This window comes from Salvia hispanica, chromosome 4 (genome assembly GCF_023119035.1).
Source record: "Salvia hispanica cultivar TCC Black 2014 chromosome 4, UniMelb_Shisp_WGS_1.0, whole genome shotgun sequence".
NCBI classification, from domain to species: Eukaryota; Viridiplantae; Streptophyta; class Magnoliopsida; order Lamiales; family Lamiaceae; genus Salvia; species Salvia hispanica.
Genome location: NC_062968.1, coordinates 52772702 through 52787112, shown reverse-complemented (window position 1 = coordinate 52787112; position 14411 = coordinate 52772702). Strand labels below are relative to the sequence as shown.

General features: G+C 32.3%; 2 protein-coding genes across 6 annotated transcripts; one reads left to right on the top strand and one right to left on the bottom strand.

Moving 5' to 3' along the window:
• Positions 1 to 2812: 2812 nt before the first annotated feature.
• On the top strand, positions 2813 to 6050 carry LOC125223738 (agamous-like MADS-box protein MADS3). Of its 3 annotated transcripts, none has more exons than XM_048127020.1 (8): positions 2813 to 3079; positions 4278 to 4353; positions 4469 to 4518; positions 4613 to 4712; positions 4941 to 4982; positions 5150 to 5212; positions 5534 to 5682; positions 5755 to 6050. In XM_048127020.1, exons 1-8 carry the CDS (start codon positions 2898 to 2900, stop codon positions 5828 to 5830), a joined length of 738 nt encoding a protein of 245 aa, XP_047982977.1. In that variant the 5' UTR covers positions 2813 to 2897; the 3' UTR covers positions 5831 to 6050. The 3 variants fall into 3 exon arrangements, with proteins under 3 accessions (XP_047982977.1, XP_047982976.1, XP_047982978.1); XM_048127019.1 differs by having other exon boundaries at positions 4457 to 4518; XM_048127021.1 differs by lacking the exon at positions 4941 to 4982 and having other exon boundaries at positions 4457 to 4518.
• Positions 6051 to 10110: 4060 nt separating this feature from the next.
• Positions 10111 to 14335, bottom strand: LOC125224411 (MADS-box protein SOC1). Of its 3 annotated transcripts, none has more exons than XM_048127807.1 (8): positions 14029 to 14335; positions 13651 to 13841; positions 11353 to 11434; positions 11203 to 11264; positions 11010 to 11109; positions 10887 to 10928; positions 10731 to 10772; positions 10111 to 10517 (listed from the first exon to the last, which is right to left on the bottom strand). In XM_048127807.1, exons 2-8 carry the CDS (start codon positions 13830 to 13832, stop codon positions 10353 to 10355), a joined length of 675 nt encoding a protein of 224 aa, XP_047983764.1. In that variant the 5' UTR covers positions 13833 to 13841; positions 14029 to 14335; the 3' UTR covers positions 10111 to 10352. The 3 variants fall into 3 exon arrangements, with proteins under 3 accessions (XP_047983764.1, XP_047983766.1, XP_047983765.1); XM_048127809.1 differs by having other exon boundaries at positions 10111 to 10508; positions 14029 to 14313; XM_048127808.1 differs by having other exon boundaries at positions 13947 to 14065.
• Between the last annotated feature and the right edge of the window lie 76 nt (positions 14336 to 14411).

The following is a 14411-nucleotide window of genomic DNA, read 5'->3' as shown; positions in this document are numbered from 1 at the left end:
TTTTATTGTCTATGAAGCATGATTACTAAGTAATTACTCTACATGGAAACCGTGATTTTTAGGTAGTATTTTGATGGGTTTATAAATCCAACTACTTATTAGAAGCCATTGATTTATAAGTGATGTAAATTGCAATATTGATTGCACATGTTCATGTTTGAGCTTGCTAGATTTTATTTATATATGAATTTTGGTCATTCCGACTTAATATGTCGGGAGTAATTAACAAGAAACAATTAGAGGTTGATTGATGTCGATGCCTATCTACAAATGTACATGTTTTTCTCTCATGTCCTTATCACAAAAATAAACAAGAAATGAATAAATAAACTAATTTTTTTTACCTTATACAAAGTTGGATAATATAATTAGGCAATTAGCCATGCAAACATACGAATTGGTTGTCTATAGTTAATTACTTGCACAATTTAAGATGTAATAGTACACAAGATAATATATATATATATGCATTATTATATAGGTTTGTGTTAAAATGACAACCCCTCTTAACATGACAACGTGACAACGCTTATACAACAATATTATAAACGTTACACAGCAATATCCAACACGTTAGACAGCAATTTATAGATTGCTGTCTAACGTGTTGGATATTGCTGTTCAAGAAAAAAATTGTTGTTTAAAGGCCAGCATATTCTTTGCCCGTCTTTTTTGGGGTTTTTTTTGCCACGTGTCAGCTTATTATTCATCCACGTGTACAAATGATTGGCTAGGAATGGTGGTATGGTGTTATTTTAAGGGGTGGTGACACCCTAACATGCCCCTTATTAAATATAAACAAATTTATAATACGCACATTTATAAAAATGCACGTGAATATCCTTATGTGGAAACACCATTAATTCTAGTACTCCGTCAATTAGTCAATTTCACATCAAGAATCGCGATTTAACATAATTACTCCAGTCTGACCCTCAATTATATAAATTGCAATTAAGTGTATTTATTTCTCTCATGATAAGGCGGTTGTTTTTATTCTTAGTTGTATTATTGTGAAGAAATAATTGCACATATATAGTTGTATTGTTGTGAAGAAAATTGCCACAAAAATCATGATTTTTTTGTCAAATTGTGGTCAATCATGCAATTTTCAAAAATAGCCAAATAGGAGTATATCATAAATTTGACAGTTTCTCAATTTTACCATTGATTTAGATTTGAGGGGAAATAATATACGTATGATTTGAAAGCCAAAATACTCAAGCCTAATCTTATAGAAGTATTTTATAATTTTCTTACTAAAACTAATGGTTTTTGTGAGTATTGCAAAAAATTCATGGATTTCGGCTTCCACGGTACACACAATTTCTTTCAAATACAAATAAATGGGACGAATGAAAAAATATGAAAGTTACAAAGTGAACTTTTTCATCTGCAAAATTGATCAGAATTTGATCAAACTTTATATTTTTTTCGGGTAATATTTGCCTTCTATAAATGTGACGGTTAGTTGTTACATACTACATCATCTAATGAAAATTGGGCTTCACTGCTATTTCCATTATTATTGATCCCAATTTCAAGGATAAAAAGATTAAGGGCAATAATGTATAATTACAAGGACGTGGAGTCAGACTTATTTTGTGTTCATTCGCACTAGGGTTTTCTATGTAATTACGTTCTTGAGATGTATTCAAATGCAGACTTTATAATAGTATTATAACTATTTTTCAGTAAATAAAGTATATGTCAGTTGAATAGTAAACGTTTACTCTCCTGTGTTAGGGTGTTACTATCAGTAGCAAACAGAAGTTCTTCTATTTGAAAAAAAATGTTTTATCCGGTTATTGCATTTACTTGCAAGATATTGGAGTTGGGACATCGATCCATTAATTTGATGGATCTACAACTGTTTCTACATAATTATTGGAAATTAATAACCTTGTTTTATTTCAAACAACTGAACAATAATATGCGTCAATTATTTAGCAACAAAATGGATTAGATAATTGAGTTGTAAATATTATTCTTTTGGTTTTGGTTATTAGTTTCGGATGCGATCTAGTTAAACCAAAAAAAATTATTAACCAATTTGTTTAAAGGAGGAGAGAGAAAATTATATACTCCATTTATTCCATAGTAATAGAGTCATTTTGCCATTTTGGTACGTTCCATAATAATATAGTCATTTTTCCTTTTTAGTAAAAGTCAACACATTTCTCCACACATACTTTACTCTCTCTTACTTTTTCTCTCTCTTCATCATTCTACCTTTTCCATTTTTCACTTTATTCTCTATTTACTTAACTCACCTAACACATTTTTTCTTAATCTTCGTGCCGAAAAGAAACGTCTCCATTACTATGGAACGGAGGGAGTATAAATGGACCGATGGTCCATATGTCAAATCAGATTCGCTTATAACCAAACCGACTGAATAAGGGGCCTTCACAAAGCTATTCGAATTTTTGAATTTTTATATCACTTCTTTCTGACCAAACCTAGTAAGGTTTCATTAATTAGTGATTTATTTAAGTTGATCTATTTATACTTTACATTTCCTTATACCCTAGATGAAACATCTAACCAAATTTGGAAGTGATATGAGGAGAAAAGTGAATTGAGTTGTGCAAAGAGGAGAGCCACATTAGGGCACATAGACGTTGCCGAATAAAGCAGAAAATGGTAAGAAATTAAACATGACAGATAGCAATAATAAAGGCAAAGAGGAGGGAATTATTCAAATGATCAAACCACCGTTTTCATTGAATTTTAACTAATTAGTTTTGTACGCATTCATAAAGGCAAGGATCATTGCAGTATGAGCGGCCCCCCCAACAAAATTATTCATTTGCACCACGCCTCTCTTCTCTCTCCCTCTCTTTCTCATAGATATATACACACACCTTGAAAAGAAGAGAATAGAAAAGAAGAGAATGGGGAGAGGGAGAGTGGAATTGAAGAGAATTGAGAACAAGATAAACAGACAGGTGACATTTTCAAAGAGAAGAAATGGGCTTCTCAAGAAAGCTTATGAGCTTTCTGTGCTTTGTGAAGCTGAGGTTGCCCTCATTATCTTCTCCAGCAGAGGCAAGCTCTATGAGTTTGCTACTACTAGGTACTACTACTATTTAATTAATTATCCATGTATAATTTTTATTTTCACAAATGAAACCCTATCTTTATATACTGTATGAATTTGTTGTTTCTTGTATTCTTATCCTGAAAAATCTTACAAAATTCAGACAATTATTACAGGCATGCTTTAGGAAAGGATACACAGATATCTTTTTCTATAATTTGAGTTGCAATTAGTTTATTTTTTGGTCTTTAGCTCAGCTATATACTAAACTGGAAATCTGGAATTAATAAATTTTTCCATCAAATTTGTATTGGTTCAAGAATGATGCTTTTGTATTTGGATTAAGAATTGATGACTCGGACAGAGGGGCCGACACGTTTCATAATTTGTAAGAGAGTCATGAAAGAAGAAAGAATTACTGACTAGGTTTGTTGACCCTTCTTGGACCTCTGTGCAAGATCTAGGGTTTTCTCTCCTTTTTTTTTTTTTTTACTTCAACCCTCTCTCTCTATGTATATATTTGTGAGTGTACATGCACACATATATTCTTGCTTGCTTGATACTAATATTGAGTGGGGTACCAAAAAAATTTGATGCAACTGCACAGCACAGACCGTGAGGATAAAAAGCTTCAACTTTTGTCTGTTTTAATCATCATCACATTCTTAGATCTTCTGGTCTCTGTTTTTCACTGGTTTTTACCCCCATTTTTTACCCCCCCTCTCTTGATTTTTTGCAGTCTACACAAGTAGCAGCCTCTCCAAATTTTTGTAGGCCTATTTGGCAGTGGGATATTCTAGGGAAAACTTTTTTGTTCTTGAGTAATCAAACACTCACACTTTCAGTCAACAATTTCGTTTTCAAAATATTGTAGTAGTAGTGAATAATTAGTATTTTTAGGTAGCTGAGAAATTAATTAAGGATAGTTGATTTTTATTTGAAATAAAATTAATTTCCATTACTTTAGCTCTCATTGATCTGTTTACTGCTAGAAATTATGTAGTACCTTGCACTAACTGTGAATTAATTTAATAATTATTTATTGAAATTTCCCTTTTCCCCCCTTAAGATCTTACCTTTTTGGATTTGATTGGGGAGGCCATAGTATTTCTTCTTCTTCTGCGTGACACCTTTTTATTTAATGATGACATGGTTTAGCCTCCCTTCACTTATTACTACTACTAAAATTGTAGTATATTCAATTAGTTTAAAATAGGAGTATCTATTTTTGCAGCACGACCGAGACCCTTGAACGTTACCATCGTTGCTCTTTAAATCATCAAGAAAATAGTGGGGAAGGAGAAACACAGGTTTAATTAGTTCTTATGGAGTAATATTTTCATTTTGGGTGACAAATAATTTTGTTATATTTAGTGGAGTACAATATATGTTTTTTTTGTGGTATCAAAATAGAGTTGGTACCAGGAATTTTCAAAATTGAAGGCCAAGTATGAATCTCTTCAAAGAACTCAAAGGTCATTCACACAATTCAATCTCAATTATGTTTTAATACATTATATATAATATATAAATGGTTGGGAGAGATCTTAGTATATTTGGATATTAAAGGCATCTGCTCGGTGAAAATCTGGGAACATTGAGCCCCAAGGAGTTGCAAAATCTTGAAAAACAACTTGAAGGAGCTCTTGTCCAAGCCAGGCAAAGGAAGGTATTGGTTTTCAAATTTACTCTTAAGAAATTAATTTTCCCAACATATTTTACTTGTTTCGTTGGAATATATTATGAAGTGTTTATTCCTTGACTTTTTTAGTTTAATCTTAATCTTTGCAAAATATATACTGGATATTATACATTGCATACATGCTTCAATCGGTTATTTCAAATTATAACAAAATTCCAAATGATAACCTTTTTTTTCCCCCTCGTGTTATTTCAGAAACATATTTTGATGGAAGAAATGTTGGAGTTAGGCAGAAAGGTAAATCATTAAAATTCATTTGGAGATTAATTAATTACACCAATCTCATACATATTATTAATGCCCTGGGGTGGAAAAGACTAAAATATTATGAGATCGATATGAAAAAAAAGGTCAAATTGATTAATTTTGTTGATGAAATTTGATGGTTAAATATATGGTGGCAGGAAAGGCAACTAGGAGACATGAACAAGCAGCTCAAGATTAGAGTGTCACTTGAAATGTCCTCGGTAGGTTTATTTATTTATTTTGTCCCAAAATTTTCATGAACTTTTAAAATTAAACTGTGTATCTAATCATAGACTATTAAATGTAATATACTCTTTATTTGAAATAGTACAAGGTTTTGTTTTAGTCTAACTGTGAAACTATGTTAGTAGTAACTAATAACTAATAAGCTATTTTTATTTAAACAAAAATGCATAACCAAACAATTAAAAATAAGATAGTACTATTTCTTAAAACTTTAAATAATGATAATAATAAATATTGTTACTATAATGCTTAAATTGCTTAATTTTAATAGAGATGGCATTTTTGCTATAATGCAGGTAGAGGCAGAAGACCAACAACGTACGGGAGCCCTTTCGCTGCCATGGAACGAAGGTGGCGCCGCCGCCGCCACATCAGCTGGAACCAGTGGCTTTCCCCTCCTTGCAACACCTCCGGAAGTTGAACCAGAACCTATTTTACAGATAGGGTATATATATACTACACACACACTAGCTATGTATTATATATGGAGTAGATAATTAAATTGGTAAAATTGCAGGTATAATCACTACAATGTTGGAGAAGGTTCATCTGCTGCTGTGGACACTAATTTCATCCAAGGATGGACTCTTTGAATTTCTTCCAAACTACTCCTATCTCCATTTCCATATAATGTTTAGTTGTTACATTACTTTTATGTGCTTGTGTTTTTGTCATGCAATTAATATTATATATATATAGCGAGAGAAAGATAGATGTTTATGAATCTAAGTGAGATTGGGAGATATAATGTGATTAAGTTCGGGTTTGTACTTGTTTCAATAACCTTTTCGTTATGTGAGTAATTATTGCTAATTGATTATCTTTTTTATGGTAATCAGTGCTTCCTGTCCATGTAGTCCGGAGTGAAATCTCCAATTTTGATTTGTTAAACAACGTCTGCATTGTGTCCGGACTGATATCTATACTAAGGGGGTGTTCGGTTGTCAAGACTAAATCTTATGATTAAATATGTATCATGTTTGGTTTATAAGATTAAGCCCTACAACTTAATTCTAGATAGATAGTCTCATGATAATTAGTCATAGTCTCCCCTCTCCAACTAAAATAATTCCACAACTTAATCTTAGATGGATAGTCTCATGATACTAAGTCATGGCAACGGAACGCCACCTAAGTTTAATTGAATTGGGAATTTAAAATCCTATTTGATGGACCTTTTACTAGGGGAGTGTTATATTGCTAACTCATAACATAATTGGTAACTACAACTAAATAATAGCCATTAGATATTCAAATTAAGGGTTTAGATCATTAATCCCTAAATGTCAATACGATCAACGAAAAACGTCAATAAGACCATAGGATTAATCCAGAAAATATCAATAGGGGTATTAATGTCAATTAACTACATGTTTAGTTATAACTAACTTTTAAAAGAAATCCCAAAACTTTAAAATTCATATAACATATATCAAATTAAAGATAATTTCATAAGGATTCCAACGATATCACAATGCATATGTTCCAACGTCAAAATTTGAAAAAAAAATCGAAATTTTTAATTTTTTCGTACAAGCAAGAAATGTCAACATACTAAATAAAATTGTCAATATAATACATGTAGAATGTCAATATAAGCAATGGGTTAACATTCTTAAAACATTGTGTTGACATTCTCAAAGCATTGAGTTGATATTTTCGGAACACTATATTGACATTTTCATCCAAAACCCTAATTTGGAGTTTTTTTTTATCTTTTTCGATTTAATTAATAAAAACGAAAATTACACGTGGCAAATTGTAGACCACACGTTTTCTAAAATCCTATGACCTTAAATTAGCTGTAGTTAGCAATTAAATGATGAGTTAGCAATTGATCACTCCCCCGAATCGTAAAATTTATGGGCCTACATTAGATTCATGGGCCTGTTGTAAATTATATTTATGCCCAATATGATAAGTTGAGGCAACCTCGGCCCACTTAGGCTAGTAGGAGTAATTTTTGCTAAGGATTAAATATTTGGCTCAACGGGACTTATTTGATAGATAACCAGCATAAAATTTGTGTAACGTTTTATTATTTGTTTTAAATAGAATTTAGATACTATCAGAGGCTAAAACTATAGTCTAGTACTATCATAGGCTAAAACTTTACTCTTGTGTAGTCATTCATGTTGCTCCGTATCACGAACTTTTGCTCGTCATTACGGTTCAAGCATTTTATTTATAAAAAAAAAAATAACTTCTAGGTAACCCAAAGAATTCTTCATGGAAAAATTCTATTTAAAATAATTTGGCATGTGCCTTGGATCTAGTATGGATCCTGCCATATTAAGAAGATATCTCAATTGGGGTGTGTTAAAATGATAACACTCTTAAAATGACACTGTGACACTATCACGCTAGACTGCAATATTATATATGATAGACTGCAATAGTATAAGCGCTAGACAACAATCTACAACAATCTATAGATTGCAGTCTAGCGTATTGGATATTGCAGGCCGCGTCACCTTGCAGTCTAAAGTATTGGATATTGCAGTCTACAGTATTGGATGTTGCAGTCCGCGTAAATTTACCCTTGCGAATTTTTTATGATTGCCACATGGCAGCTGATTATTCATCCACGTGTACAAATGATTGGCTAGGAATTATAGTATGGTGTTACTTTAAGAGGTGTTGTCATTTTAACACAGACCTATCTCAATATCTACATATATCTTTTTCTTTTTCTTTTTCTTTTTTTTTTAAAAAAAAAAACAGACACCAATTGAGTTTTTTCTCAATAAAGGCCCAATTTGGGCCCAACCCAGCCACACCTTAGACTGACCCATTAAGACTCATACTAGTAATTATTTGTATCCTAAATATAATTTTTATTGTTTCTACTCTATTTAGTTCTATCCATTATATTCTTTAAATTTCCTCTTGTTCAAACGAATTTCCTAACAAATAATTGCAATACGATGAACTTGAATAATCATATTTATTTAATAACTAATATAATTATACTATGCTTATAAAACCATCCAACAATTTCATGTAAGAACTAACCAACTAATGCTCATAAAAATCTTATATAAAAATCCTCAGATTGTCACTATTTTTCAAAATATACATAAGAAATTTTAAAAATATATGAAACAAATTATTTTATGCACAATTCAGCATTTACCAAATGAATGTAGGTTGGGCTCAGATATAAAAAAAAGCCCAACCTTACCCACTTTAATCATGAGTCTGGACCTAGCTATTGTATGGGCCTCACACGGCTCGAGTTGAAATGGGCCGATCCGGCTCACTTGACAATCTTACCTAATTAAAACTACTCGATTTTATTTGTTTGTATTCGTGCATGTGATTACTAAAATTCAAATTACTACATTAATGAATTTTTATATGTAATATATCCAATAATGTATAGAAATAAATATAGAGAGAAACTTGGAAGATGAATAAAATTATAAGTGAGTATTATAGATAAAAATTTAATATTATTACCAAATAAGAAAATCAAAATTGACAACATCGATGGCATGCTACAATTATGCATGCGCATGGGCGAGCTATTTCATCTGCAACGACGTGCTCAAGATATTGAGCACTGTCATGCCTTGCTATACGCACATCACTACCAATGATCTCATGCCTACTGGCTACTACAAACTACCATCATCTTTCATTTGTCATCAATCTCGTTTATACACTGTGCAACTTCAGTTATTCCTTATACTACTTGTCTGCTAGATCCACTTAGATTCAACGCCTCAAAATAATTTTTTATGGTACCGTTCGATTCGTTAGAGAATATTATTATAAGAGACAATATGAGACAAGCCAAAACAAGGATTATCTAGGACTAAATTAGTCATAAGAGTAAGGATGGGATGAATAATCATGAGATACAATGTAATTTTGACTGGAGGTGAAGCCGGAAATTTAAAATTGGAGGGCCCAAACTATAACTAAAAATTATGAGATATTTTTCGTTGTAGCCAAAAATAATTGTAGCATTTTCTGTAGGGTTTGCATTAGATAGAAAAGTAATGAGAGAAAATGAAAAGTACTAATATATATTTAGAGATATACTAATATGCTAACTAATTTTAAAGTACTAACATACATCCAATCTCGTTCTCGTGTTGCCACGTAGCACGAAACATGCAATATTGTAAACACTAAAATGCATTATATATTTGTAAAAGTGATAGATGAATTTCGACAGATTTCATTTTTTATTGTTGAGTTTTGCATTTTAGATATAGACTATTTAATTTGCATTTTATATATAGACGGATTGCGTTTATATAGTTTATTTTGCATTTACACAATTTATGTTAAAATACAAAACTCAACAATATAAAAATGCAATTTGCCTATAACTAAAATGCAATTTGCATAAATGCATATACAGCTTTACACGCTTTACAAATATATATTGCAATTTAGTGTTTACTCCAATATTGCATTTTCGTGTCACGTGGTAGCACGAGATTGGATATACGTTAGCACTCTAAATGGAGGTAATAAAACAATATAATACTAAGTAAAATGCAATAAAAATAGGACTGTTGGAAAATGAGGTCTTAAACTCATGACCTAGAGCATGCAAGGCTTCATAAGGCATCAACTAAGCCATATTATTTAGCCTTTGTAATGCAGCAAACATAGTCTTAGTACAATACTATACTACTCCTTATATGTGTATTTAAAAATGTTGGGAGAACCATGGCCCCCCACTCTCCCACTTAACTTTGCCTTTGAACTTGGCATTGTAGTAACTGAAAAAGATACGTTGTTATGGGCCGAGCTTGTGAGAAAAAAACAACCGAACAAGAGACAAAATTAGATATGACCTTTAGTTACAAATAGACACGACAATCGAACGATCCCTATATATACATAAAATGAGTAATGCATAAAAAAGTTGTCATTAGTTAATAAATAATTCATCAGAACCATGATCTGAAAAATACCACATTCCATCAACAGCCAAAACGAAACAAATGTGGTTTAACAGATGCAGTAGGCACGAATTATTTGCAGTTTCTAGGTGCAAACATAAAAAATAAAATAAGCAATAATATGTATATAAACAGACATAAGTTACTAAAGCTAGGAAGTTGGCTAGCTTTAATTAACTTTATTCACATACTATTTCTGGTAGGGGCGCTTATGCCTCGTCTCAGGCAGCCCTATGAACAACTCCGTCTCCACATCCGACACCTCACTGATCTCCGCAGATGGCACCACTGCTCTCTCCTCGTTCGATCCTCCTCCTCCCCCTCCACCTTGTGTTTGAAGTCCAAACTGCAACCCCTTATAATTAGTTGCAATTTTGTCTTAGAATTCCAAAAACATCTCAAAATTGGCATTGATTGATATAAGACTATATCCATGATCATATTATACTTATGATTTTGGAGGGTGTCACATAATAATAATAATAATAATAATAATAATAATAATAATAATACTAATAATAATAATAATAATAATAATAATAATAATAAAAGTAGTAATTGAAATTACCTTCTCACACAGCATTGCATTTTCAGCAGCTAGGGCTTTCTCCTATATTTAAAATATGCATGCAAATATATTAATTCTTTATTTAATTTTCAAACCAAGTAATTTACTAACAAAAGCACATCAAATGATTTTTTTTGTAAGGATTAATTGATGTACCTTTTCCTTTAAATGCTCGATCTGCTGCTTGTACACTTGCATCTATTTACATAAAAATAAAATAAAAAAATAAGATATCCGGTCTTGTGCAAGCAACCCTATATACGTATAAATCATAAGTACCTTTCGTGCACGAATGGTGGTGACACTGCGCTCAAGCTGCTGCTCGAGCTGCTGCAGCTCCTCGATGGTGCACGGCCCTAACCCTTCACCAAGTAGCCTCCTGGATAGGGAAAAGTGAACTATAAATCAAAATTTATTCTAAGAATTTGTAGACAACACACATATATATATATTGGAATCAAGAAACTCAAACCGCTTTGATGATTCCAGCTGCTCGATTTTTTTGATCATGCTTGCAGCTTCGTGCTTCAATTGCTGCAGTTTGATGAGAAACTTGTCAATAAATACAAGGCTAATGAAATTTGCAATATTTTTGACAATCAAGAAACATTTGATGAAAAACCTGCATATTATGCTCCGAAGGTGGATTGTTGGCTTGGCTATCTTTAGTATACTTCTGGTAACGCTCGATCGTCTCGTGCATGCTAACAAGTTTACACATCAAATCAAATAAATCAGGTTGATTCATATAGGTAGCATAAAATTTGAGATTAGAGATATTCCCTGCTAGCAATTGACTTAACTAAGTTATTTCTAATAAAGTGGTGTTGGAAAAAAATTAATCAATTTTCAATAAATATAAATTGATATTGTGCATACATAACATGAGTGCAACAAAATGCTTCGATTTTTAGTTACATGATATTTTGAAGATTAACTAGAGCAATATCTAACTTTTGGATAACTACTATATTCAAGTCAATGACAAATCATCAATCATAAGCATTTTCAATGTCAAAATCTTCAAGTTTGTTAAGGCTAGATATTAGTGAAAAACAGTCACATTTGAAATGAGGTCCCATGCATTTACTTCTGTTAAGCATTAGTCAGAATCTTTAAGTATGACACCACTAAATATAGTGATATGAAAATTGATACATATAGCAATGGCAAACTTATATTTGAATATCATATACATCTAATTTCATAGCCAATAAATTATCCCCTAAAAATCAAGTACTCACCAATACACTTAAGTAGTTTCTAGTAGAATGCAAGGCTGCATTGATTGTGGTAACAATTTTCTTCAAGTGCCATTACTCTTATTTTAATTGACATAACAATGACCAAGGTGAATAGGGAATCATTTTTTTACTCTCGACTCTATTTCTTATAAATTGATGTCCTTTCATCACCAATTTCAACAATTTCACTCACCTCCAAAGAGGGTTTTCTCTTCTTCTTTTTGAACATTACAAAAATTAATCTTATCATATCAATTGTAAATCTTGTAAGCATACACACACAACACACGCATGTGATGATACTTGAGTGTGACTGACTGCATAAAACTACACAAACACAATTACATACACACATATATGTATATATGCATGTCTCTGAGCTAGTAAAGAGAGAATCTTTAAGCACATTATGTGATTTAAGTACTAAAAAAGGAGGTAAGAGATGTGGCATAGCTAAATAAAGAAATGTGTGTCAAGTGTTATTGGTATCTGCAACATTGTATATGGAAATCCGTACAAGCATTTGGTGCACAATAAAGGATTCCATGAGTGTGATGTAAAGGGAACATATCAAGACCATGGCCTCTTCATCAAAGACAAGATAGATGCTCTTGCAACAATATGAGTGTACTACAATCTTGACAACTGGCCTTTTCCATATTTATCCTTCAAAAAACTAAATGTACATATAACCACTCTCCATCACTCCTGCTCCACTAAACACCAATTTAGCTAGTACTACTCTATTATCTTTTCTATCTTTGCCATCATCACATTTTTCTATGATGCTTAGTGGGAATCAATCTCTAAGCTTTACTTGCAGATGTATCACATTTTTATATCAAGATTTGCATCTCATTATATAGCCCTCTACTCTAGTCTCTAGCTAGCTACTCTAGATTTAAAGCTCAGAATTGTATGAGATGATAACACTTGGCTTTGTATTTATTCAAGAAAACTAAAAAGTCGACTTCTTTTAAATAAATTTGATGCGATCAAGAAACTAAAAACAAGATACTAGTATTAGTTTGTTTTGAATCAAGAAATGATGTAGTACTACTATAATTTGATGAAAAGCTAAGGAAATTATCCAACAGAAATCAACCGAAAAATCAAACACCTTTTCCGTAGAGGAAAAAAGAAGAATGTTATGATTGTAATCATTGAATCCGTTTACATATAGTGGTAACACAAATTAACCCCAAATTTTAATTGAAAATTTCACATAATTTTCCCAAAATTTTCCGTACATATGATAACATAGTTCATTTCTTCCTCAACCAAAAACAAGCAGCATTAAATGAAATGATAGATACATGTATACACATAGAAACTCACACATACTATGATAAAAATCCAATCTTTGAAACCCCAATTCGCTTCAAATTCAAGAGGCAAAACCACAGAATGAATAAATCACTAGATTTGATGCACAATAAACAAAAGAATTGAAGAACGGATTCAGCTCTTAAAGGGCAATCAAATCAGTAGCAATTAATGAAAGAGAATTTTTTTTTGGCCATGAAACAGACTGTACGGACAAAATCACCCCTCCTTCAATTCCTCCCAGAAATGGAAAGATCTGGGCAAGCCTAGGTAAAAACCTAAACTTGCTCAAGAAGAATCCATGATCCCACAAAACCCACCACCCCCACACGTGTGAAATCAAGAATTACCTTGAGCTTGCAAATTCATGGAGCTTGCCCCTAGGGGAGAAGATGATGAGGGCCACCTCAGCATCGCAGAGAACTGAGAGCTCAAAGGCCTTCTTGAGCAGCCCATTTCTCCTCTTGGAGAAGGTCACTTGCCTGCTTGTGGCGTTCTCAATACGCCGCATCTGAGTCTTCCCTCTCACCATCTTCAAGCCCTTGTCAAAGAAATAAATTTTTATGAAGAGCAAGTGGAAAAAAATCAAATCTTTGAGAGGAATGTTGCTGTGTGAGAGTGAATATGTAGAAAGTATTTGGATTACTCTCTTCTGCAAAAAAGAAAGGTCTTGCAAAGAATTTCCAAAAATAAGTGGGTTTTTTGAGGAAACAAGAAGGGATGCTTACAAATATGGCAAACACCCAGAGAGACTTTTGGTTTGAGGTTCTAAAAAAGGGAAGAAACAAATATGGTGTGTTTATGTTTATGAGAGAGAGAGAGAGAGAGAGAGAGAAAAATAATAATAATGGTTTTACAGAGAGGATAGTAGTAGTAGTACTAGGAGTAATATTCACAGTAACCCTTTTATGGGAATGGGAAATGTATCAATCAAAATTGGGGAAATTAAAATGGCAAAAAATAGTTTCACACGGTAAAGAAAATAGTCCCTTCTTTTTTTCCACTTCAAACCAAGGCAAGAAAAGGAAACTGGGAATCCTAATTTATCACCAAAAACCTCATCCTTGCTAGTTTGGGGATACCCCACACCAAAAGTAAACACAGCCAATAA